The sequence below is a fragment of the Neophocaena asiaeorientalis genome, unplaced genomic scaffold, assembly GCF_003031525.2.
Source record: "Neophocaena asiaeorientalis asiaeorientalis breed wild unplaced genomic scaffold, Neophocaena_asiaeorientalis_V1.1 scaffold217, whole genome shotgun sequence".
Classification (NCBI taxonomy): domain Eukaryota; kingdom Metazoa; phylum Chordata; class Mammalia; order Artiodactyla; family Phocoenidae; genus Neophocaena; species Neophocaena asiaeorientalis.
In genome coordinates, this window is record NW_020172293.1 from 5,574,379 (window position 1) to 5,598,254 (window position 23,876).

Here is a 23,876-nt window from a genome sequence, read left to right on the forward strand (position 1 = left end):
TATTAACTGTAGTCACCATGCTGGACCTTATGTCCCCATGTATTTATTTTATGACTGGAACTTTGTATCTCTTAACTCCTTTCACCCATTTCCCCCATCGCTCAACCTACCTCTCCCAGTCGTTATTTTCTTGCATGTTTCATTTAAAGGTTTTACCATGATAAACTGGATTTCTTTTTCTTTCTTCAAATATGTTCATCAGGTTCATCATCTACGATTAAAATGGACTTTATATTTTTTAACTGATTCTGTTTCTGAAGAAAGTACTTTTTTATTCTTTTTCAATATTCACAATAAAAAAAGCTAAGAAATATTTTTTCCCTTTTCTTTCTCCCTGCCCAGGCAAAATACAAAGGCACCATTAAGGCGGACCTTTCCAATTCTCTTTATAAGCAGATGCCAGCCACAATTGACAGTGTCTTTGCGAGAGAAGTTACACAGCTACAGAGTGAGGTGTGGTTCTCCTGAATTATTATATAATTGTGTAGACCAAACATATACCTAGTACAAATTGTTTAGCATTTTAAAAAGAGTTGTTTGTCTTAGATATTAAATACGGATTGAAAAGTTGGAAGCGACTGATCCATGTGCTGTCAGCTGTCGCCGGTGGAATCAGATAATGACAAGGACCTGCCAGTATGTCAGTTACATGACACTGTTTTTCCTAGTTCCATTCACCACTACTAATAGAGCAAATTCGAATCTTATTTAGACAGTTTACTTAGATTACAATCCTATAGCAAATATTAAACTAGTCTTTAATTTAACTATGATCTTTAAGGGGAGAACATTCCAGTAGCTTATTAAAAGTTACATAAAGAATTAATGGTTAAATTCAGTATCCACAGATCTGTGCTCCATCGATTAGACAAGTGGTTCCTGAATTTCTTTTCCGTGGATGGTGTTTTTCACTTGGTAGCGTATCTCAGGCTACCAACAAAGAGCCTCCACCAGGCGGAAATGGCCATTTTAGTGATTGCAAGTTGCACATGAACTTAAGAACTGTCATCATGTAAACCCATTTTGAATCCACATAATTTTCTTTTTATAGTACATCAACACAGAAGGAATCCTTAATGCATTTAATCTATTGTGTTTCTTAAAACAGAATTTCAAAGCAGAATATTTCGCCTCTTTCTCACTCCTATTATTGCTTTGTTTTCTTCATAGCACGAGCTGATTTTTTTTTTTTTTGGTTACTTTATTAATCCCTAAGAGAGCAGGGACCTTATCTGTCTTGTTCCTTGCTCCACCTCTGTGCTTAGAACAGTCCCTGGAACACAGGGAGGATTCAGTAAACACTTGTAAAATGGATTTTTGTTCAATTTATTGATTTCCTTTCTAAGGGGATATTTCCTTTTACATAGTTTATGTTTTTCATGCTACATTTTTGGTTAATAATAATAAATACAAAGAAATGCTTACTATGTGTCAGGTAGTGTTCTATGCATTTCACATATATTTATATCATTTAATCCTCACAACTGCATGAGATATCCTCATTTTGGAGATGTAGAAACTGAAGCACAGAGAGGTTAGGTAACTTGCCCAAGGTTGCACAGCTAATACATGGCAGAGCCAGCACATGAACATGGATAGATTGGCTCCAGAGTCTGGGTTCTTAACTATACCCCTTACCACCGCTTTTTACTATTTCTATCCCTCTTTTTCTTATTAAACAAGTTACTTCTTTTTTCAGAATCTTTTTACTTTTAAGTAGAGGATACCTAGATAATTTTAAAATAGTCTGAAAATAGATCACTCTTGAACAATACCAAGTATTGTTATCCTTTGCAGAATATCTTTAAGTACTTCATTATCACAAACTTAAATGTCCACTATGTACCCAGCTTGGCAGTAAGCTAATCTCAGCTCTGCACATGAAGCTAAAAATATATGCCAGGGTTCTGCATGGCTGACCATGACTAATATGCCCCCTTTTTTCCTGCCAACACCTGGTAACCCAGCCACTTGCTGATCACACGGACTACTTTATAAAGCAAGAAATTACAACACTCGATATTTGACAACATTTATGCAATAATAATAATAATAAGCAACAATTACACGATAAGTAAAAGAAACAATCTTTTCTTATTTTTATACTTGGGAAGGTAAGATTTTCAGATATTTACATCCTAATTGCTTTGGAAGGGCACGACTTTTCTCAAATTTTTATGGCATAAACGCATCTATAGTACACAAATATGTGCACATAGAACTTACCATACAAAATAATCCATACTGTACATTTTGGAATCTATCTCTTTTTTTCCAGAATAGGTTATCACTTACATTAGAATATGCACCCTTATGTGTGCTCTCAAGGGACATCACTGCCCAGTGTTATAGTCACTGAACTTGTTAGAAAGGAAAAACCTGGGTTCCAAAGAAGGTATCTATTTCAAAGATTTATGTAATTGTAATAACATTTCTTTAGATTTACATAAATCTATTTTATTATTGTTAAAATTTAAATTCTCAATTGCCTAATAAGGCAGGCAAGAAAGTAGAACTATTTGGTAGTGTCTGTGATAATTATAGAACTAACCTTTTACTGTGTCCAAATAGTATCAGATTTGTGCCAACCTGAATTAGAGTAGTAGTATTAGGCAAATACTAAAATTTAACTGTGTTCCAACTTCTATTGAAAAGTATCCTAAACTTTTGACATTGGAGCAAAATATTATCTTAAAATCAATTTGCAGACATTCTCAGATGCTTACATCCAAACTAGAGTGATGAGGTGAAGTTAGCTAGGTTAATACTCCTTGTAGAAAATGGCTGATAGGAAGAAACGCCTTACAAAAAAGAGAGAGAGAGACAGATGTGGAGATTTTAGGAAGCCATTTTGTTAGATAACTCTCATTAAAAATTTTACAGGCAAAGATCACAAAGAAGTCTTCTGGAAATGGATGGGCTGTGCCATGAAGTGCTGTGACCCTTCTCACCAGAGCTGTCTCAATCAGAGACTAAATAATCCCTTATCACAGAGGTGATATAGGCTACTCAGGCATCCGAACTGAGGAGATTTATGAGAGCTTATGTTTTTATCTACAGTGGCCACAAGGTCCTGTTTCAGGACCTTCAGGGTTGCCTGTGTTATGGGATTAAAAGTACATTTACCTATATAGTAGTTATGAAATATACTGTAAATCAGAAATATATGTATATATGAGATATAAACATGTAAGATGAAATATATAACATAAGTGTGTATATTGTTTGCGTAAACATATTTACGTATAGTTTATGTAAGGCTACTGCAAGTATCTTCCATAAGACTTATCATCTTATCTTCCATAAGACTACTGCAAGCATCTAGTGCCATAGCAACCTTAATTCACAAGGCTGGAAGAAAACAGTATTAATCTAGGGAAATGCCACACATTAATGACAAATCCTAAGAAATCAAATTTATCAGAAAATTTATTAGTGTGACATAATTTTCCATTAGCTATTTTAAGGACGAAAATTAATATGATAAAGTTCAGCTGCCTCCAATTTGATGTAATCTTAATTCTGAAGGGGTGCTTAGCAGCAGCTATAAATGAAATGACTATTTTAATGCTGCAAGTAGAAAATTACATAGCCTTTTTAAGAAAGAGTGCTTTTGAAAATTGTGCTTGATGACTCACCACTTCTATGATAACCCACAAAATGATCAGCTGCATTGGTTATAAGTTCACAAGTACCATAGTCAAAAACGCAAAATCAACCAGGCATCCAGCAAAAAGGAGACAGGCATATGCTAGTTTTTTTTTTTCCTTATAACAGATCTCATAGAAGTTGTTTCTTGGCTTAAGAGACTTGGCCACTCACTAAACTCCTCCTTCCTTCCCACAAGTTATAATATATAATGTAATGAAACTGAGATAATGGACTTTCTCAGTCTGAATGGAGGTTCTTAATGGGTATCCTGTTTAACCTAATTAATTGGTGAAAATGTAAACGATATGTTCATCAGAATTAGATATCCTGATGGATTAAATCAACGGACAGACTCTAGCAAGATGAATTATCCCTGGAGTACTGTGAGGTGCTGTATGCGAGGCCTAATAATCAACCAGATGTGGGAACAGGGCTGAGCAGGAGTGAACAAGACTTAGGGGCATTAGCTGACAGAAATCTCAACACAGTAATCAAAAGGAAAATGGTGTGATCCATGGATGTGTTAATAGCATATAGCACATTTGAGATGATAACCTAGATTAAACTGAACAATTCTAATTAGGATAGGTCAGGCCATATCTGGGATATTGTGGACACCTTAAGAAAGAGGTGGAAAAGTTGGAATTGTACTTCAGAGAGCATTTAGAGTGTACAGGGGTTCAGTACCTTAATCTATGCAGACAGGTCCGGGGAAGGGAAGCCACTGACAGCTGTGTTCCCACATTTGGAGTTCTGTCCTGTGAACCAGATTCTTCCCTTATGGCCAAATGGATGCAGCTCCTGGGAGATAGACTTGAGTTTCATTAAAGGAGGAACTTTGTGTCAGCATCTTCAAAATTTAGAGACTGTGATACCCAGGTTGAGTTCTCTTTCACTGGAAGTTTTCAAGAAAAGCTCGGTGGGGGAAGCCAGAGAAGGGATTTGAACATTGATATTTGTGCTAGATGACGTTCCCTTTTTTTTGGTAGGATTGGATGCTTTTACTTAAAAAAATTATTTTTGTAATTATCACTTTAATCCTTTAGACAAGTATATTATCTAAGTTAAGTGGGTGGTTAATTCAACTTATTAAAGCCTACGAGGAGTTTAAGCTCGTGAGAACGTTTAATAAACTCATTTATTCATTCATTCACTAAACATTTATTGCATTTCTGCTCTGTGTCATTCAGTACGACTGGCACAGTATATTAAAAGATATGTAAGATACGGACACAGCTCTCAAGGAGCTCATGTTGGTAAAAAGTTTTCCCTTAAGTGCAACTGTATTCTTTCAATAAAAATTAGATCTTGTTTTGTTCTTGGTGACCACTGTTCTAGTTTTTCTTTTTTAAGTTACCTTTATTCTGTGCCAAGTAATTCCAATTCCATTTAATATCTTATTATTAAACTTTTAATATATATATTTTAAATTAATTTTAAAATAATTCATTAATTTATTCTTGTTTTATTCTCATCCATTTAGTTATTCTTGTTTTTTAAATTTACTTTTTTATACAGTATGTTCTTATTAGTCATCGATTTTATACACATCAGTGTATACATGTCAATCCCAATCGCCCAATTCGTCACACCACCTTCCCCCCCGCCCCCCCGCCGCACTTTTTCCATCCCCTCACTTTCAGTCTGTATGTGTCCCTAGGTCTGAAGTGGGTCTCTTGTAGACAGCATATATATGGGTCTTGTTTTTTTATCCATTCAACAAGCTTGTGTCTTTTGGTTGGAGCATTTAGTCCATTCATGTTTAAGGTAATTATGGATATATATGTTCCTATGACCATTTTCTTAATTGTTTTGGGTTTGTCTTTGTAGGTCCTTTTCTTCCCTTGTGTTTCCCACTGAGAGAAGTTCCTTTAGCATTCGTTGTAGAGCTGGTTTGGTGGTGCTGAATTGTCTTAGCTTTTGCTTGTCCATCGAATCTGAATGAGATCCTTGCCGGGTAGAGTAATCTTGGTTGTAGTTTCTTCCCCTTCATCACTCTAAGTATATCATGCCACTCCCTTCTGGCTTGTAGAGTTTCTGCTGAGAAATCAGCTGTTAACCTGATGGGAGTTCCCTTGTATGTTATTTGTCATTTTTCCCTTTCAATAATTTTTCATTGTCTTTAATTTTTGCCAATCTGATTACTATGTGTCTCGGCGTGTTTCTCCTTGGGTTTATCCTGTATGGGACTTGCTGCGCTTCCTGGACTTGGGTGGCTATTTCCTTTCCCATGTTAGGGGAGTTTTCGACTATAATCTCTTCAGATATTTTCTGGGGTCCTATTTCTTCACTCACTGAGCAAATATTTATTGCAGTTTATGTCAGGCACTATTCTGGATTCTGAGCAGGTATTGAACTAGACAGTTATATTCTAGTACGAGAAGATAAGTAAGAAAATAAGTAATTTTACAAAAATTAAACTGAGTAATTTAAACTTGTGAAGGGAATAAATAGGATAATATGGCATTAGACTGAGAGTAAGGGGATAATTTGCTGTCTTATGGATCTTCTTCAATTTCTAACTCTGTTGAGGTTGGTTAGTTCTACTTCTGAAGTACTTCTGATTATTCTCATGTCTTCTCTCCAACCCTGTGTGGGACAGATTTAATATGGTGGTGATGGGTGGCATTGCTATGATACTTATTTCCCTAACAGAGAACAAGGCTTGACATATGTGAGAATTTTGTTATATTTTCTCCCAAAGTGTAGGGCTTTTAATAAGGTTTCTATTCTATTATAGCTGTACCTCCATAAAATCATAACAATCAATTAAAAAATGAACAATTCACTTGTAAACATCCAGTCACTTCCCCAGTTTTGTCATTTGCTTTCCCAAGCTTCAAACCTTGAACATTTATGACCCTAAATCCTCTTGGATGCGGAAGATTTCCCAAAACCGTAGCTGAGATTGAAGCTAGATGAATGCGAGTGGGGATTTCAGTGTGTGGACAAAGACGTTTGAAATAAATGACAAAGAGTTAGAATTAGGAGGCTAAACAGAAGCGCAAAGCTTGAACTATTATGTGTATTAATTTGTTACAGAAGCTTAGGCAAATTTGACCATTAATGGTGGTATTCCACTATATGAAATCCTAACGGAACACTGAAATTTAAAAGGTAAGAAATTTCATACACCTGTAAATGAAAGTAACAATTATTTGTGTTTTTCTTAAGATTGCTTACAAGCAGAAGCACGATGCTGCCAAAGGATTCTCAGATTATGCCCGCATGAAGGAACCGCCTGAGGTCAAACATGCCGTGGAGGTGAACAAGCACCAGAGTCACGTAAGCACGCCGTTCCGCATGATTTTCTGGAAGATTGTAGTTAACTGACATCAGGGCCGATGGGTATGTTGTTGAAGTTTAAATGTTACAACATTCCTGTTCAAAAAGAACTTCAAAGTTTCTTTTATTTTTATGTCCCAGTGTTCAGTCAGAAGCACATCTGAATTATTCTGTCCATCGTTATTAGAACCTTGTAGAGTGCCTTCAAAATGTCAGGCACTTGCAGACCTGGGAAATTGGGTTTTTAACAGCAATTCCTAGAACTTCTGTGACTTGATGGCGTCACTCCCATGGTTTACAGTGCAGAATTGCAGAAGAACTGGGATGCTAGTGAGATTGTACCCCACTGGGGTTTCTTTTGGAATTCATGTGAGGGGCAGATGGTCACACGTAAGACCCAAGAGGAGTAGGAAAGCAATAGATGTGTAACGGCTGGCTTAGAAGCAGAAGCCAAGAGAGAGGAAACAAGCCCATAGAAAACACATTTATTCTTTGGCTATAAGGTAACAAGTACATCAAAACCTTCATGTGTTTGCTCAGTTACCACTACTATCTTGGGGGCCTAGAAGAATATTTCTTCCTGAAATTTCAGTGGAAGATTATTTGTCTCCTTATCATGAATTCTTTGCTTTCTAGAAGGAATGTAGGAACTGTTTGTCAGGTTCTTTATGGGTTAGAATCAGTTAAGATAAAGTGTTTGCCTTCGTTGGGTTAAAAAGCTCCCTTTCTTTGAAAAGTACCTGAAACATCTCTGTCATCTCACACAGGCTCTGCCCCACCACTTAGTTCTCTTACTGAATGGTCCTTTGCTGCCTCAGGGCCTCCAGAGCCCCAGCTGTGCAGCAGTGTCTCTTTGTAGTATGGCAACAGTTATCTGATATTAAATTGCAATAGGTCAATGCTTGAGTAAAAGCTGAGTGAGCTTTTACATTTTAATCCAAATGTATAAACACATGCCGATACCAAAAGTGCTTTTCTAAAATGGGTTAAGATTGGTAAGAGATGAAGGGGCTACATGGCTGTAATTACCAGCAAGGCCATTTCACCAGGAGGCTTTATGAGAACTTGACTATTATAATCATAAACTACCACTTAGTGAGCACTGCTGCGTAAGAGACTGTGCCGAGACTTTGATCATTTCCAGTTCTTGCAAAATCCGTGTACTGATTCCCATTTTGCAGATGAAGAAAATGAGACTAAAGAATCAAACTCCCTAGTCCACTCTTTCCGTTACACCCTGCTGCCTCCCTCTTGAAGGCCACTGGTTATTGGTCAAGATTTTAAATGAAAATTTTAAAATGTAGGGCAAAATAGGTTATCATTAGAATTCAGATCAGTGGATCCAGTGCATCTGCAAGAAGGAAAAACTGGACCCTGAGCTTCCACTGTTTGGAGCGGAAGAAACTTTGAACTCCCATAGATGGCGTGGCTTCGAAGGTGGTCTGGTGGTCTGGGGAGATGGCTGGCATTACACAGCTCCTGGGGAGACCCTTTCTAACGCTAAAATTCAATGAAATCCAAATACGGAAGTTCCTTATCATAGACCTGAGGTTATTATTTTAACTCTGCCTTTTCTTTTAAAAAGTCTTTGATTGAGGGATTGAGGGAATAGAGTATAAAGCCCTTTTCTCCTCCATTCAATACTGTGTACTTATGGGAGAAGCATGTATTTACTTACAGTCCTGTGCCTGCTTGGCTCAACCTTTACATGCAAAGTTTGTACATATAATAGGATTTAGAAAGTGTTTAAGACTGTTTACTCAGATTTAAGGGGAGAATGATATTTGTATTCTACCTGTGAAGTAGTTGATATTCCCCTAGACTCAAGTCACTTAGAATAATACATCTGTTGTCCCAAAGATATGAAATTTAAACGTGGGTCTTGAAAACCACAGGAAAGCAAGTACGTCTCTTGGTTCAGTAGGTGAGGCTGCAGCATCTCCGTGAAAGACAAAACCGTGTCTCCCAGAAGACTTCAGTAAAATGAAATTCATTTGCAGAGAATTTAACTAATAGGGTTACCTTTTCATGATGCGGAATGTCACTTTGCACTGTGCCTATTAATGACTTAATTTAATTTAAAATAAAATACGTTGTCACATGTGCATCTGATTTACCTAGAAAGAGTGCATGTCAGCATCTTTGCTTATCTTTTTATGTTTCCACCAAAATCGAGTCAGCTTTCTGATATCTGTTAGAGAACCAAGAAACTGGGATGATTACAGTTAATAGCTTTTAATTGCTACCTCCTTTTTGGTCAAACTTTTCAATGGGCCAAATGGAGTCAATCATCAATGGGCCAAATGGAATCATTTTTCTTTCAGAACCTTACTGTCCCTTATGCCTTTGGAGATGTGAATAAGCAGGGTGTGGGAGAGGATTCTTTCTGACTGGCCAACTGAATTTCCACCTCTGAATAACTGAGCGTTCCAAGGGGAAGAGTATTCTGGGGGCAGCAGTCTCTTCTTTCACCCCAAATTCAATGATCATGGAACAGGAAAAAGTTATTTCTCATAATATCCTCCACTGTCACATATGATAGAAAAGGAGTTGGGAGTCGGGCCAGGGTTAAAATGCTTCCTTTGCCACATGTTGCCTGGATGACCTTGGACATGTTACAAATGTCTCCAAATCTGTTTTTGTTTTTGTTTTTCATCTGTAGAGTTGGGGCAATGATACCCATCTCACAGGGCTCTTGCAAGTGATAAATGAGATATGATATGTAAAGGGCTCTGTAGAAGAGCCAGTCCATAAAATATTAGTTCTGTTTGGTCCTCCTTCAGTTTTAAAGGGTGATTTAAGAGTTTAGGGTGATACATATAGATGATTCACTTTGTTGTACAGCAGAAACTAACACAACATTGTAAAGCAATTATACTCCAATAAAGATACTAAAAAAAAAGTTTAGGGTGATATCATAGTTAATTCAAAACAATGAAACTAGATGAGATTTCTAAAAAGGCCAAATCAATATGAAATTTATATTAAGAAGCATTTAGGTTAGAAGGGCATATTCAGAAGGTTCCTGAACCCAGTTAACTACCTATCTTGTTGATACTGCAGTCAAAAAATGATTTAAAAGAGCCAATCTAAATTTTTTTGTATCTTCAGGGATGTACCCCTGCCAAATTTTTTCTAATGTAATTAGAGGAACTGGAGATATTCTATCCTGTTACTTTCCCCTAAAGATGGGCTTGAAATGAAAACCCCAGTAACATTAATAGTTTTCATGAATCTTATCAGAGACATGAAGTCCAGTACTCCTAAAGTAAGTCAAACAAATTTTAAACTGCCATTTTAAGTTTTATAAATAATGTGGTCTGTATAGACTTGTGATGAAATTAGAGTGGTAAACTTTCCCAAAATGCCATATTGGTAATCAGTTCAATGTGTATTAGAAAGAAGTATCCAGCAGGGGAAACCAGAGACATAATGTTCTTTTCAAGAATGATATATGTACTTTCTTAACATTAATAAAAAGTTTTCTCTTAGAGGAAAACATAGGCAGAACACTCTTTGACATAAATCACAGCAAGATCTTTTTTGACCCACCTCCTAGAGTAATGGAAATAAAATAAAAAATAAACAAATGGGACCTAATGAAACTTAAAAGCTTTTGCATAGCAAAGGAAACCATAAACGACGAAAAGACAACCTTCAAATGGGAGAAAATATTTGCAAACGAAGCAGCTGATGAAGGATTAATCTCCAAAATATACAAGCAGCTCATGCAGCTCAATATCAGAAAAAACAAACAGCCCAATCCAGAAATGGGCAGAAGACCTAAATAGACATTTTTCCAAAGAAGACATACAGATTGCCAACAAACACATGAAAAGATGCTCAACATCACTAATCATTAGAGAAATGCAAATCAAAACCACAAAGAGGTATCACCTCACCTCAGTCAGAATGGCCATCATCAAAAAATCTACAAACAATAAAAGCTGGAGAGGGTGTGGAGAAAAGGGAAACCTCCTGCACTGTTGGTGGGAATGTAAATTGATAACAACCACTATGGAGAATAGTATGCAGGTTCCTTAAAAAACTACAAATAGAAGCACCATACGACCCAGCAATCCCACTACTGGGCATATACCCTGAGAAAACCATAATTCAAAAAGAGTCATGTACCACAAAGTTCGCTGCAGCACTATTTACAATAGCCAGGACATGAAAGCAACCTAAATGTCCATCGACAGATGAATGGGTAAAGAAGATGTGGCACATAGATACAATGGAATATTACTCAGCCTTAAAAAGGAACGAAACTGAGTTATTTGTAGTGAGGTGGATGGACCTAGAGTCTGTCATACAGAGTGAAGTAACTCAGAAAGAGAAAAACAAATACCGTATGCTAACACACATATATGGAATCTAGAAAAATGGTACTGATGAGCCTAGTGGCAGGGCAGGAATAAAGATGCAGATGTAGGGAATGGCCTTGAGGACACGGGGTGAAGGGTAAGCTGGGACGAAGTGAGAGAGTAGCATGGACATATATACACTACCAAACGTAAAATAGATAGCTAATGGGAAGCTGCTGCATAGCACAGGGAGCTCAGCTCAGTGCTTTGTGACCACCTAGAGGGGTGGGTTAGGGAGGGTGGGAGGGAGGCTCAAGAGGGAGGAGATGTGGGGATATATATATACTTATAGCTGATTCACTTTGTTGTGCAACAGAAACTAACACAACATTGTAAAGCAATTATACTCCAGTAAATATTAAAAAAAAAAACCTAATAAGCAGACAATTTCTATTCCATCAGACAGAGAGAAATCTTAAGGATAAATCAGTTAAATGATACTGGAAAAACATTTGTGACTCTGTGATTCCGTGATGTGACTTAAAATAACAGCGCTTTTAGAATTTAGTATTAAAATAGGTATATTAGTATTTTGTTCATCTCTAAGGCAGAATAGTTAGTAGTACCTATCCTGCTTTCTTCACAAGACTGTGGTGGTGATAAAATTAAATCATGTATAAGAAAACTTCTGTCAACTCTAAAATGCTTTTATAAACAATGATAATACTGCTAATAATGATAGACTGTTAGCTACAGCTCTATATTTTACTCCACTGTTCAGAAAATTGAAAAACAGTTTTGTTTTCTGATGAATATCAGATCCTGCATTTACTTTTATTTCAAAGGTTTATATTTTCCTTTAAAAATAATATTTATGATTTAGTTGTTTCTTACGTGCAGCAAACCCAAACAGAAATAAGTCTTATTAAGATAGAACTTCCAGTCCATGTGACTACTTGATGACACTTGGAGGGCTTCTCTAATGTAAGAGTTTATGACAAAAGAATTTCTTGAGGCTGACTGGACTGATGTTTTGAGATTATGACTGAATATAGTTTACACTACTTACTTCTGTCCTACATACCTATCCTGTCTAGTTTCTTCTCACCAAGAATCATTTTAACCTTCACCAGAGTAGCAAAGGGAATGAATGAGTTCGGGGCCAGTTGGATTTGATTTCTTTTAGTCTGTCTGCTCACATTGCCCTTAGCCTCACAGGTGTGTCTGTCTGTGGCTTCCATCCTGCCTGCCATCCCTCAGCTCTCAATCTTTGCATCTCCAAGTGCTTGAATTTCACTGTATGGACCATCATGGTGGAGGTTTTGCTTTTCTCTAGTTTATTAACTCACCTATTGAAGAATCTCAAATCACTGTTGTCTAAACATGAAGAGCTTTGCTGCAGAGTCACTGGGAATCCTTTGCTCAATGTGTCTGGCTGTACGTGAAGAATAAACACAGCCATTTCACTTCCATTTTCAATATCTAATTGAAAGTTCCTCTTATTGGCCAAGTCCAACAGAGAACGATACAAGGAAGGGGATTCTGGATAACTAGTTCTAGCCTTGGGAGGGAGTGTTGATAGAGCCCAGTTGAGTACAGACAATCGAGCACAGCAAGGGAGGGGTAAGGATTTAAGAAATTAATGTGTTTAAAGTGTTTAGAACAGTGCCTGGCACGTGGGACACTCGGCGTGACTGTAGGATACATGCAAAAGATGTGGCCTTATGAAACAGGAGTAGAAAGATTATAAGGGGAGAATAAGCTGAGATTAAAAGACAATGAAATGAGGTGAAAATACAACCTGAGGGAGAAAGTGAACATGGTGAGATAAGGAGGAAATTCAATGACAGATTTTGATAGAATTAAAATCTTTTTTTTTTTAACGTCTTTATTGGAGTATAATTGCTTTACAATGGTGTGTTAGTTTCTGCTTAATAACAAAGTGAATCAGTTATACACATACATATGTTCCCATATCTCTTCCCTCTTGCGTCTCCCTCCCTCCCACGATAGAATTAAAATCTTTAAAAAAAAGTTTAACTATAGTTGATTTGCAATATTGTGTTAGTTTCAGGTGATAAAATTAAAATCTTTATTGGAGGCAAAAAAGAACAGATTTGACACTGCAGAAAAACATATGAAATGGAGGCTGCATTTGGAGTTTCTAGGTTCGGTAACAGAAATCCATCTCATGTTGGCTCAAGTGAAAAATGAGAATTTATTGGTTTGGGTAACTGGGAAATTCAAGCTACCTTCAGGCATAACTGGCTCCAAAGGCTCCACAGTGTCACGAGGACTCTCCTTCTCTTCCCATCTATTGGCTCTGCTTGCTTCTGTATGACTTCACTTGCAGACAAACTCTGTCTAGCTGGTCTCAAGGCTGGTGTTTCCAAAATTAAATCATCCTCACAGCAACTGATCCCAGAGGAAAGGACAGCAGTTCTTTTTTCCCCCAGCCTCAGATCCATCAATGACTCTGGCCTTGCTTGGTTATGTGTCTGCCCTCGATTTAATCATGGTTTCCCAAGGGTTGGGGTATCTGATTGGACAACCTGTCACATGGCCACTCCTGTCACTAGGCAGGAAGGCTGCTTTTGATGGCCCTGCTAGATCACGTGGAGTGAGGGAGAGGCAGTTTCCAAATAAATAATGCTGCTAGGCAGATTTTTAAAAAATTAACACATGTCCACTACAAAGGAATAATTTAGGAAAATGATCCAGATATGTGGAAAAGGGCAAGGAAATAAATTCAGTGGGGTAAAAAAAGGCGGAAGGAAGAGATCAAGCATGTACAGTAATAATTCTAGGTGCTCCTGAGGAAGAAACCATAACTAGTCTTTGTGAAAATATTATATACTACTAAAAAGATAAAGCAGTTTATCTTGAGTGCAAAATAAATGTATAAAAAGGATAATGATTGTATTTTCCTGTATAGGACCTATAGTAGATAAGGATGAAACTTCACTGAAAGCTAAAATAAAAGATTTAAGTAAATGTAGAAATATACCTTCTCCTGTGAACAGACTGAAATCTTGTTGAGATATCATTTTGGTGGGTTTAGTGCAATGCCCATTAAAATTCCATTTGTTTCCTATGTGGAACTTACTAGGATTATTCTAATGTTCATTAGTGAGAATAACTAGTTTAAAATTAAGAAAAAGTTTGAAATAGAAGAGTCATAAAGGGAACTTGGTTTAATGGGTATAAATCGTTATAGTCATACATTTAAGAAATGTGTGAGTGAGACAGTGAATGTTAAGTCCTTAATACGGTAGCTGGTACATAATAAATGGCCTAAAATGACAATTATTATTACTGTTATTACTATTATTTCTCCTCTTTCTTCCCTCCCCCTTTCACTTCTCCTCCCTCGGCCTTCTTTTTCATTCTCTTACTCTGAGGACACGATAGGGAAGAAAACATTAAATAAAACGAGGCAAAATCAGTCATTGACCCTCAGGCCTGCACCTTTCCTGGGTTGATTTTCAGGAATTTTCAGAGATTTTCAGGAATCTCTGTCTTTCTTCTTATTCAAAACAGTTTTTTATAGAACACCATCTCGTCTTGAGAAGACTGCCTGGAGAATGGGGTCCCATCTGTCGTCGTTGTCTCAACACAGCGAGCATTTAGGGTTTGGATTATTCAGAAAAAAAAGAGTGTATGTGTGTTTGCCCTTCCTCTGACAAACCTCTCTTCCACTGTAACATTTTTATTCTTCCTCAGTTGTGACGGCCTGAGGAAGGGAGCAAACACATGTTGCAGACATTGGAGAAATGTCAGATGAGCTTCCCTTGGCCCTAAGTAACAGGTTAGGTGGAGGAAGATGCCTAATCTGCTCGGGTAACCTTGTTTCCAATGTTCGGGCATCCTTGCAGCTAGCGAAAATCAGGAGCTTGCCGCTCTCCATGTCCCTCAGCGTAAGCCCCCGTTCCTGTGGGATGACCTCAAGCCTCGATATTCTGGGAGATCGGTAGAGACAGGCTCCTGGGCTTTTCTCCTGCGTGGCTCTGTGGTGTCCGCTTGTTTGAATGTGCAGCTCATGTCAATCTTAATATTTGTTTTGAGTCACATATGCTGGCCTCTAATTTGCAATTTACATGGATGATGGGGCCCTATTCATTGTCCCGCTCCCGCCGCCTTTGTGCTGTTCACCTCTCTTCACGCAGCCATTAGGCTGAACAGCATATAATTAGGTAACCCATGTAAAGCATAGATTTCTGAAAGGTTGCAGCTCTTTTCAAAAAGTAAGGGTTTACGTTTTTACCCTCATTCTTTTCTAAACAAAAAGACATCCCCCCCTACGGCTTTCATCTGAATGTAGTAACTTAGAAACAGTTAGTCTTGTAGGTGGGTAATAATTTTGGTTTGTTTTCACCTGAGAGTCCGTTTTTGTTTACACAGTTTGTGTTTAACTTGGTGCAGGCTGAGGTTGATTGGCCATCATTTGTAGATGAGTGTGTTGCTTTTTGAAACCAGCCAAAATTGGCTTATTTTAAATCCCTGAAGATTTTAAACTCACCCAACAAAATAACTCAGTTTTCAGATTATTTTTGTTTCTTTTGCTACCGGTGTGCACAAAACCTACTTAAAATTGCTTAACGTAAAGCCTGTGAAAATGCAAGTAGTGAAGGAAACAGATGTTCTTGCCAAAATTACGCTAATTATATTTAAGCTGTGTTCACTTGTCAGACAGGTTCATGATCATAAACATAGTTTAAAAAGTAGTGGGTGGTGAGGCCAATGCAAGCTCTTTTTTTAAAAAAAAATTAATTAATTTATTTGGCTGCGTCAGGTCTTAGTTGTGGCACGCGGGATCTAGGTTCCCTAACCAGGGATTGAACCCGGGCCCTCTGCATTGGGAGCACGGAGCCTTAGCCACTGGACCACCAGGGAAGTCCCAGTGCAAGCTCTTAAATAGAAGTATATATACATATGCTTCATTGAAATAAAATCATACAATGCATTAGGGATCCTGTGAAAGTTTTAATGCATTATCGTTTCTTACAACTGATATTATTTTTGAAAGAAATAAAAATGTACCAATTTTTTTTAACGCTGCAAGGTTGAAAGGAAAATAACAAGATACATTGATATTATCCAGAGCACTGATTCATAGTGGTCAACTGGGGAATTCATTAAAATCCAGATTCTTGGGCCCCATTTACCAAAATTCTGTTACAGAGGTTTGAGGATGGATCTCAGGAATCTAAAAATTTTAATAAGTACCCCAGATGATGCTATTGCAGAAAGCTTGCAGGCAATGTTAGAAATACTCGTTTTGTACAAATGCAATTAATTGTGCATTTTGTATAGATGTTCAGTTGTACATTTCTGTGTTCTACCTTTTACATCTTGAAAAAGTGAAGATGGGTTTTAAAAGTGACTGTTACTACACGCTTTGCATTATACATTTAATAGAATCTAATGTAATGGACAAGTTGACTAGCCATCCACTGGTGAATTTGCCACATAGAACTCCATCTGGCAAATAGATAAATATTTCTTCAGCTCATGACCGATCTCAGGAAATAGAGAAGCAGATAGACAGTGAGATGTTTGCCCATCAGGGATTATATGAGTTGGCTTCTGGTCTCTCCTCTCATTTGTCAGTCAAGTTAATGTAAACGACCACTGTCATCTAAAGTATGTTTGGCAAAACTTATATATATTTTTCTCTTTAAATCTCTATTTTCCACACTTTGGTTTGATTGTATCTAATGTGTATTCAGAGGATGAATATTCCTTAGTGTGGATCCTTTTATTGTTGGAGGATCAAGTCATTGCAGTGATATTTACTAGAATAAAACTATCAGTACCCATCACTAGGCCTCCCAGATAAGGGGCATTTGAAGAGTCCAATCAGAAAAGGAAGATAAAGGTATGGTTGGGAGGGTGAAAGAGCTGGAGAGTTCCAGAGTTTCACATACCCTCACCCCAGGAAATGATTTTCCATATTCGTGTGCTGGAGCTTATCCTGTATCCCCTGGGGGTCAAGACTGTGTGGTAGACAAGTTAACGCCCTTGGTGAGGATATTCTGCATGTAAATATGCACATATACACTTACACAGAATGACATGCTTATAAGGATGGTATATGTAAAATCTTACAAGATTGATTCTGTGCCAAGGTCTTGGGATTATATTTTTTATGTTGTATAAATTCAGTTCATATGCAAAAATGTTAGTGAGGCATTGGCATAGTAAAAAGAGAATATAGTTATCCAAATAAATGTTGCACATAAAAATTAAAAAAAAAAACTTAGGGTCAGTGGCTTTCTTAGAAGATTACGGCAAGGATAAATTATGTTATGGACATTAAGGCTAGCAGCTATATGAAACTACTCATTTCTGTTTTCTCTTTTTCAATCAAAACTGTCTCTTTGATCAGATTTTTTATAGAAAAGATGTGCAGGACACCCACATGTATAATGCGGAGCTTGACAGACCAGACATCAAGATGGCGACACAGATCTCCAAGATCATAAGCAATGTAATCTCTCTTTCTTATCTTGAGCAGAATTGATTTCTCATTTTTGCAGGAGACAAAGTGGCTTTGGTTGTTGGATGGTTAATTTAGTTAGTGAAATTAATCAATCTGAATTAATGACATCTCAATTTTTTCATCTGAATTATCCATTTCACTATGTAGATTATTTGGATATGTGCAGAAACTGATCAGACTTGACTTGACCATGGCTCTGTTGTCATGCTTTTAAAAAAATGAGTACTATTCAGGCATAAGATAACATTCAAACGTCTGAGCCTGAGAATCAAGTTTGTCATTCGTCTGGTCCCATATTATCTCTCACCTTGTCCCAAAGAACTTCACTTGGCCTTGTTTCCATCTTGTTGCTGTTAATTGTGCAGGTTCTCTTTGGTCTGCATTTACCAATGCACATTTCCTATACATCATGGCTGTTTTTTTCTTTTTTTTTTTTTTTTTTTTTTTTTGGGCCCTGCCACTCAGGGGCACGAACCCGTGTCCCCCGCATCGGCAGGCGGACTCTCAGCCACTGCGCCATCAGGGAAGCCCATCATGGCTGTTTTTATCTTCCCTAAGACATCCTTCTTGGTTAATACCATTTTACTTAAACATACCTTACATCCTGATTAAAAATGATTACTTAACTTGAACCAAATATTTGAGTAACATAGGCTATATTCACCTTAAAAAATCAATACTTGTTTACTAAATTCAACTGCATGTTTACCAAACGGGGTTAGATCAGTTCCTAAGACTAAACAGAGCCGGAAGACATCTGTATGCAGAATGCAGGGTCTCAATTATCTAGAAATTTCTCCTGGATAAAATAAACACAATGATGGTGATGACTGGATTCATGGACTCAAACTTAGTAATTATTTTACTACAAAAAAGTTGTTTTTATAAAATCAGTTTCTTCTTAGCAGTCAGCATTTTAGTATTTGGTGAGTTGTAAGGATCATTTTTTATGGACTGAGGGTCAATTTTATTTTGGCTATTATCAATGTAATTTTTCATTGGAAAGTAGAAATATTCAACATTCTCTTATTTATTCATTTTAGGCTGAATACAAGAAAGGGCAAGGAGTAATGAATAAAGAGCCTGCTGTAATTGGAAGACCAGATTTTGAACATGCGGTGGAAGCTTCTAAACTTTCTAGTCAAGTAAGAGTCTAGTGATGATTCCACAATGATTTTATTCAGAGATTTTGTTTCTAGCAGCACTGGAAGATACTTTACTTTAGGTAATGTCTTTAATTGCAAGAATACGTAAAGATAATGTTTCTGTAACCATGTCAGATAGGATTACAATAATTGTAAATTTCAGTAAGGGATAAAATAAGTCCAATTTTAAGCATAAAACTAAGTTTTCTTTTCTCCTGGCTCAAATTCTAACCTTTTTCTATGAGTTCAGCCATGTTGTCACATTTCCTAGGATTTTTAGAATTTAGCAATAGTCATATCAATTAGATTAGAAGAATAATTAAATTTCTATCTCTACACGCATACACAGAACTTTTAACTTAGTAAGAAAAATAGCAATTTTCTCAATTTTTAAATGTTTTAATCACAAAGTAAAAAAGAGGTAATGTAAATGAAGAGAACATTGAAATCATAAAAAGGATCTGAAAAAGTGTAAAGACATGCCATATCTTTGGCTGAACGTCTCAATAGATAAAAATTTCAGTTTTCCCAAAATTAATATATAAATGTCATGCAATTTCAATTAGAATCCAACAGTTTTTTTGAAGTATGGGTAAATGATCTTAGAGTTTGAATGGAAAGGAAATGCCTGAGAATAGCCTTTAAAAGTATGAAAGTGAAGACCAGTGAAGGAGAACTTAAGTTGTGAGTTACCATAACATAGTATAAAACCACTGAAATTAAATCAATATGGGATTGATATAGTAAGAGATAAAATAATCAGTAGGATAGACTAGGGAATCCTGAAATAGGTTCCAATGTGTATAAGAATTTAATATATGATAAAAGTGTTGGTTCAAGTCAGTGGGAAAAAGTTGTATTAGTTAATAAACGGTGCTGACATAACTGGCCATCCATCTGGGTAAAAATAAAATTGGACCTGAGTCTTAAACCATCTACAAAATGAATTCCAGATGGATTAAAGATGTGAATGTAAACCAAAAAAATATTTTAAACCTTAAAAGAAAATCCAAGAGACTATATATACCACATAGGGATAACAGAGTTCTTAAAACTGGAGAACCAGAAGCTATAAAATAATAGTTAGACATGCTTGACTATATAAAAATTAACAACTCTTGTAATGGAAAAAGGTAACATTTGCAAAGTCAGTGATGACAAACAGTAGTTTTTATGCATGTGTAGTGTTTTCAACTTTGAAAATGTCCATTCCTCAAGTTGCAAAAGTCTTAATTCGATTATACTTAAAAGTGGAGAGATGTAAAAGAGGAAAGCTGTAAAATCTAACTGAAGAACATAAAATACTATCTGAAAAAATGAGAAGACCTACTATGTTCTTAGCTTTGGAGGGCCTGAGAAGGGCCGTGACTCCAAGCTCTTCTCAGCCCAAATAACACTCATTGAAGAGCAGGGAATATTGGCACAGACCTGACAACTCTTCCGGTATCGTTTTAGATTTTCTGACTTCTTACAATTTCAGCCTTTTCTGGGGGCAAAGAGTTCCTATCGGTTGTGTAGGAGAAGTGGCAGGTTCTAGAAAAGCAGTACAGTTTGGCTGAGTAATTAAGAAAATGGGCTGTGGACCTGGACCCTGAGTTCCTGGTCCTGCCGCTGGCTCACTGAGTGACTTTGGACAGATGGCTTAATTTCTCCATCTGCAGTTTCCTGGCCCGTAAAACGGCATGGCAGCAATACTGCTTCTTAGGGTTGTTCTGAGGATTAAATGAATTACCGGGAGCAGCTTAAAACACTGCCTGGCCCATAGAAACACTGCATCATTTCCCAGGAATAACTTTACTGTAGCTATTCAGAATAGTTTTCTACTCTGCATTTTTTACATGAATTCATGCACAAAATGAAGCAGAAGTAGTTGACTGGCCCTTAGATTCTGGTCTTAAATTCATTCCTTCACAATCTTATTTGAGAGTCCTTAGAAGAAAGTTTTAGTATTTGAGTTTTTAGTTTCACATTTCAAATGCAGTCACCAAAAATCCTACCATTTGATCCTACCTGGGTTCTTAGGCAGACTTAAAAAAAAAAAAATCTCAAATCATTTAATAACTGAATTATCAGATGCCTAAGCAGATTGTAATCTGCAGGTTATATTGTATCTGTCATCTTTGTTTTTTTATGACATTTTTGCTGATCTCACAGTGTACAAACCCATTAGAAAAGGGAAAAACTGGGCAGATGAATATATAGGACTTCTGGAATGAACTTGGTATGTTCATTTGTATTTTCAGGTGCATTGACTAGAAATAAAGGCAGAAAGTGTAGTTTCTTATTTTTATTGACGACTTTGGAGATCATGTATTCTCTTGCTCCTAAGCTAATGAGATTGTGAATATAGGAGCCCACGAAGGCAAGTAGATACGTAGAAGGGAAATAATTTAGGAATGCAGTAAGCTGGGAAGCTAGGGGCAGGATGCAAGATGCAGAACAGAAAGAGTAAGAGAGCACCCGGATTGTGAGAGGGAAGGCGATGACGGGGCAGTGCCCATGGTGTGGAGAGATAAGACACCCCTGCTGAATAGACAGAAAGAGAAAGCGAGAGGGCACAATTCTCCCATTTTACCTGGAAATTGAGCTCTGTGGGATTGAACCTGGAAAAAGCTATGGAAACAAAACTCTTCCTATGTTAACTTGTACAATAGCTTTGCTCCCATAGTTGTAAAGTCTAGGAGGCACATAAAATTATGGTCAAGTAATTAAAAGAAAATCAGTGAAAAGTGAAAGTGAAATCTCACGTGCTAAGATAAAGAGATGGGTGTAGTGAAAAGTGAAAGTGAAATCTCATGTGCTAAGATAAAGAGATGGGTGTATTTATAAGTATCTCAGATATTAGGGCAGTAATTATCGAAGTCATCATCTTAAAAAAGTTCTTCTAAGAGTTGGTTATTTTGTTTTCATATTCATAGATCATCTTAATTTATGAATTGGAATTTGTCTATGTGATGAATGGAATTCCTTTAGTTTTATAATATCAAAGAAAATTTTGTATTTATAGTAATTAGTGTTTCCTCTAAAATTGCATTTGATGTATTGGTAAGAGAGGGTTTTAAACCTAAAATTACTAATCAGATTGATGTTAAAATATAATAGTAAGTATTGTCCTTAACTTGTAAAGGGGTATTAACTGGTTTGGAGAATCTCCCATTCTCCCTTCTGGGCAAGCACTCTCCCTTCCAACCTCCTTCCACCCAACTTTTGGCTTAAATGTCACGTCTTTGACTTGCTGATTTAAATCATATCGCTCTGTTCCCCTTTATTCTGTTTTTCTTTATAGTCCTTAACACAATGTATATTAGTCATGTAAATGTACATGTGTGTGTTTTAAACATCTATTCACTACCACTCAGCAGGCTCTGTGGGGACAGGGTTTAATGGCGTTCATGGCACAGATTAGGCTTTCAAGAATGACATAGAGACTGATTAAACAAATTTCTCTAGATCATTCACATTTGGTTCAAAGTCAGTAAGGTATTATTTTATTATGAAAATAAGGGCAGAGTATATTTTGGGTAAAATTCAGACTTAAACACATGGATTTTATGATGAATTCCACATAAAATTCCGTTCTTACCCTCTTCCTCAACAGCTTTTAGTTCAGTTTCATCCAAAATTGGAGGCATTGATGCCCGTGGATGTGCGGCATTGTGGTGGTGTTTACTTTTCACTTTCCCTGATAATCAAGTGCACTTATCCACTTCTTTCCTGGCATGTGTTTCTGTGACTATGATGAAAAGCTTTCGTTCAGGGTCTGCTTTTTGCCTGCTTTTCTGGCACTGTGTGAAACCGAGCCACAGGTGATGTCACCAAGCCCAGCACTCCTTGTGCTGAAAGCTTGAACTACCGAGATCGGAAGTCAGGCTTTGACTGTTGAAACACAGCCCTGTTCAGAGGCGGTTATGAGGAACTAGGTTAAGTTCTATCATTGTGGTTGAACAGTTCTAGTGTTTTTCTGTAGTGTGTACCTCTGAAAGTTCTGCTAAGTCTGTTAAAACTCTTTATAAAACTTCTAGGAGTTTCATCCCATATACCTAACCTATATTTTTAAAAAAGTTGGTAGTCATTAACTTTTGGATATGATATTCATAATGTGAATAAAATCAGTCATAGGTATAACTTTTCATTTGTTTCCAGTGATTGCTTTAGGTATAAGGGGTAACATTGTGCCTTAAAACCATAGCAAAATCACCCAACACCTATTTCCTCTTGTCTCAAATGGTCTTAAAACTGGAAGGGAGATACTTTGTTCCATGGTTGAGTCACCCATTATAATGAAAGGAAAGCATTACCTTGATCCCTTAGCAGAAGCGAGTGTGCGTGAGCAGGTCGACACTCAGATGTGTGAACTGTGGGTTGAAAGTAGGATAGAATGTTCGGTGTGTATGTGAAGTTAGTGAGTGAACCAGTGAGTGAACCAAACTATTTGGCTATTTTCTTAGTTCATTTATGTGCAAACCTTACAGCAAGATAAGAAACAGTTGGTATCAGTGTCTGGTAAATATGTTTTTTATGTAATTCAGTTATTTTACTTTCTGGTTAATTAATGAGGGAAATTCTTGCATTTTTGTTCTTTAGGTATCTTTTAAGTCAGATCACACAGAGTTCTGAAGGTTAAAATAAGATAAATTTCACAGCACTTCGCTTATTATTAAACTCATTAGAAGTACATGAATGACAGATACACTTTAAATAATTAATCTCATGCTACAGAAATAACCTGGAAAGGTTAGACAGCATTTTAAAATTCAAATTTTAGGGTGTGTAACCCAATGCATAACGGTGGTAGAAATCTTTAAGAATAAAGTTCTCATAAAGATCTATTACAAGGCTATTGCAAAATTTGGAGACACCATGAAAGTTACCTGGTCCTGCTTTTCAATGAAAGAATCCCTTCTCAGTGTAATCCATCCACTTATTCATTCAAACAAAACAGTTACTGAACCAGATATTACATGCCAGACACTATGCTTGGGGTTA

At 36.8% G+C, this 23,876-nt stretch overlaps 1 protein-coding gene across 2 annotated transcripts in view; it reads left to right on the top strand.

The window, feature by feature from the left end:
• NEBL (nebulette) overlaps positions 1 to 23,876 on the top strand; it is a 335,691-nt gene that overhangs the window by 238,256 nt on the left and 73,559 nt on the right. The window contains exons 4-7 of one of the 2 annotated variants that reach the window (XM_024766137.1): positions 343 to 453; positions 6,826 to 6,936; positions 17,632 to 17,733; positions 18,789 to 18,890. The exons of the other annotated variant lie outside the window; for it this stretch is intronic. Coding sequence (XP_024621905.1) covers positions 343 to 453; positions 6,826 to 6,936; positions 17,632 to 17,733; positions 18,789 to 18,890 — 426 coding nt within the window. The remainder of the gene's footprint in view (positions 1 to 342; positions 454 to 6,825; positions 6,937 to 17,631; positions 17,734 to 18,788; positions 18,891 to 23,876) is intronic. 2 annotated transcript variants of the gene reach the window in all.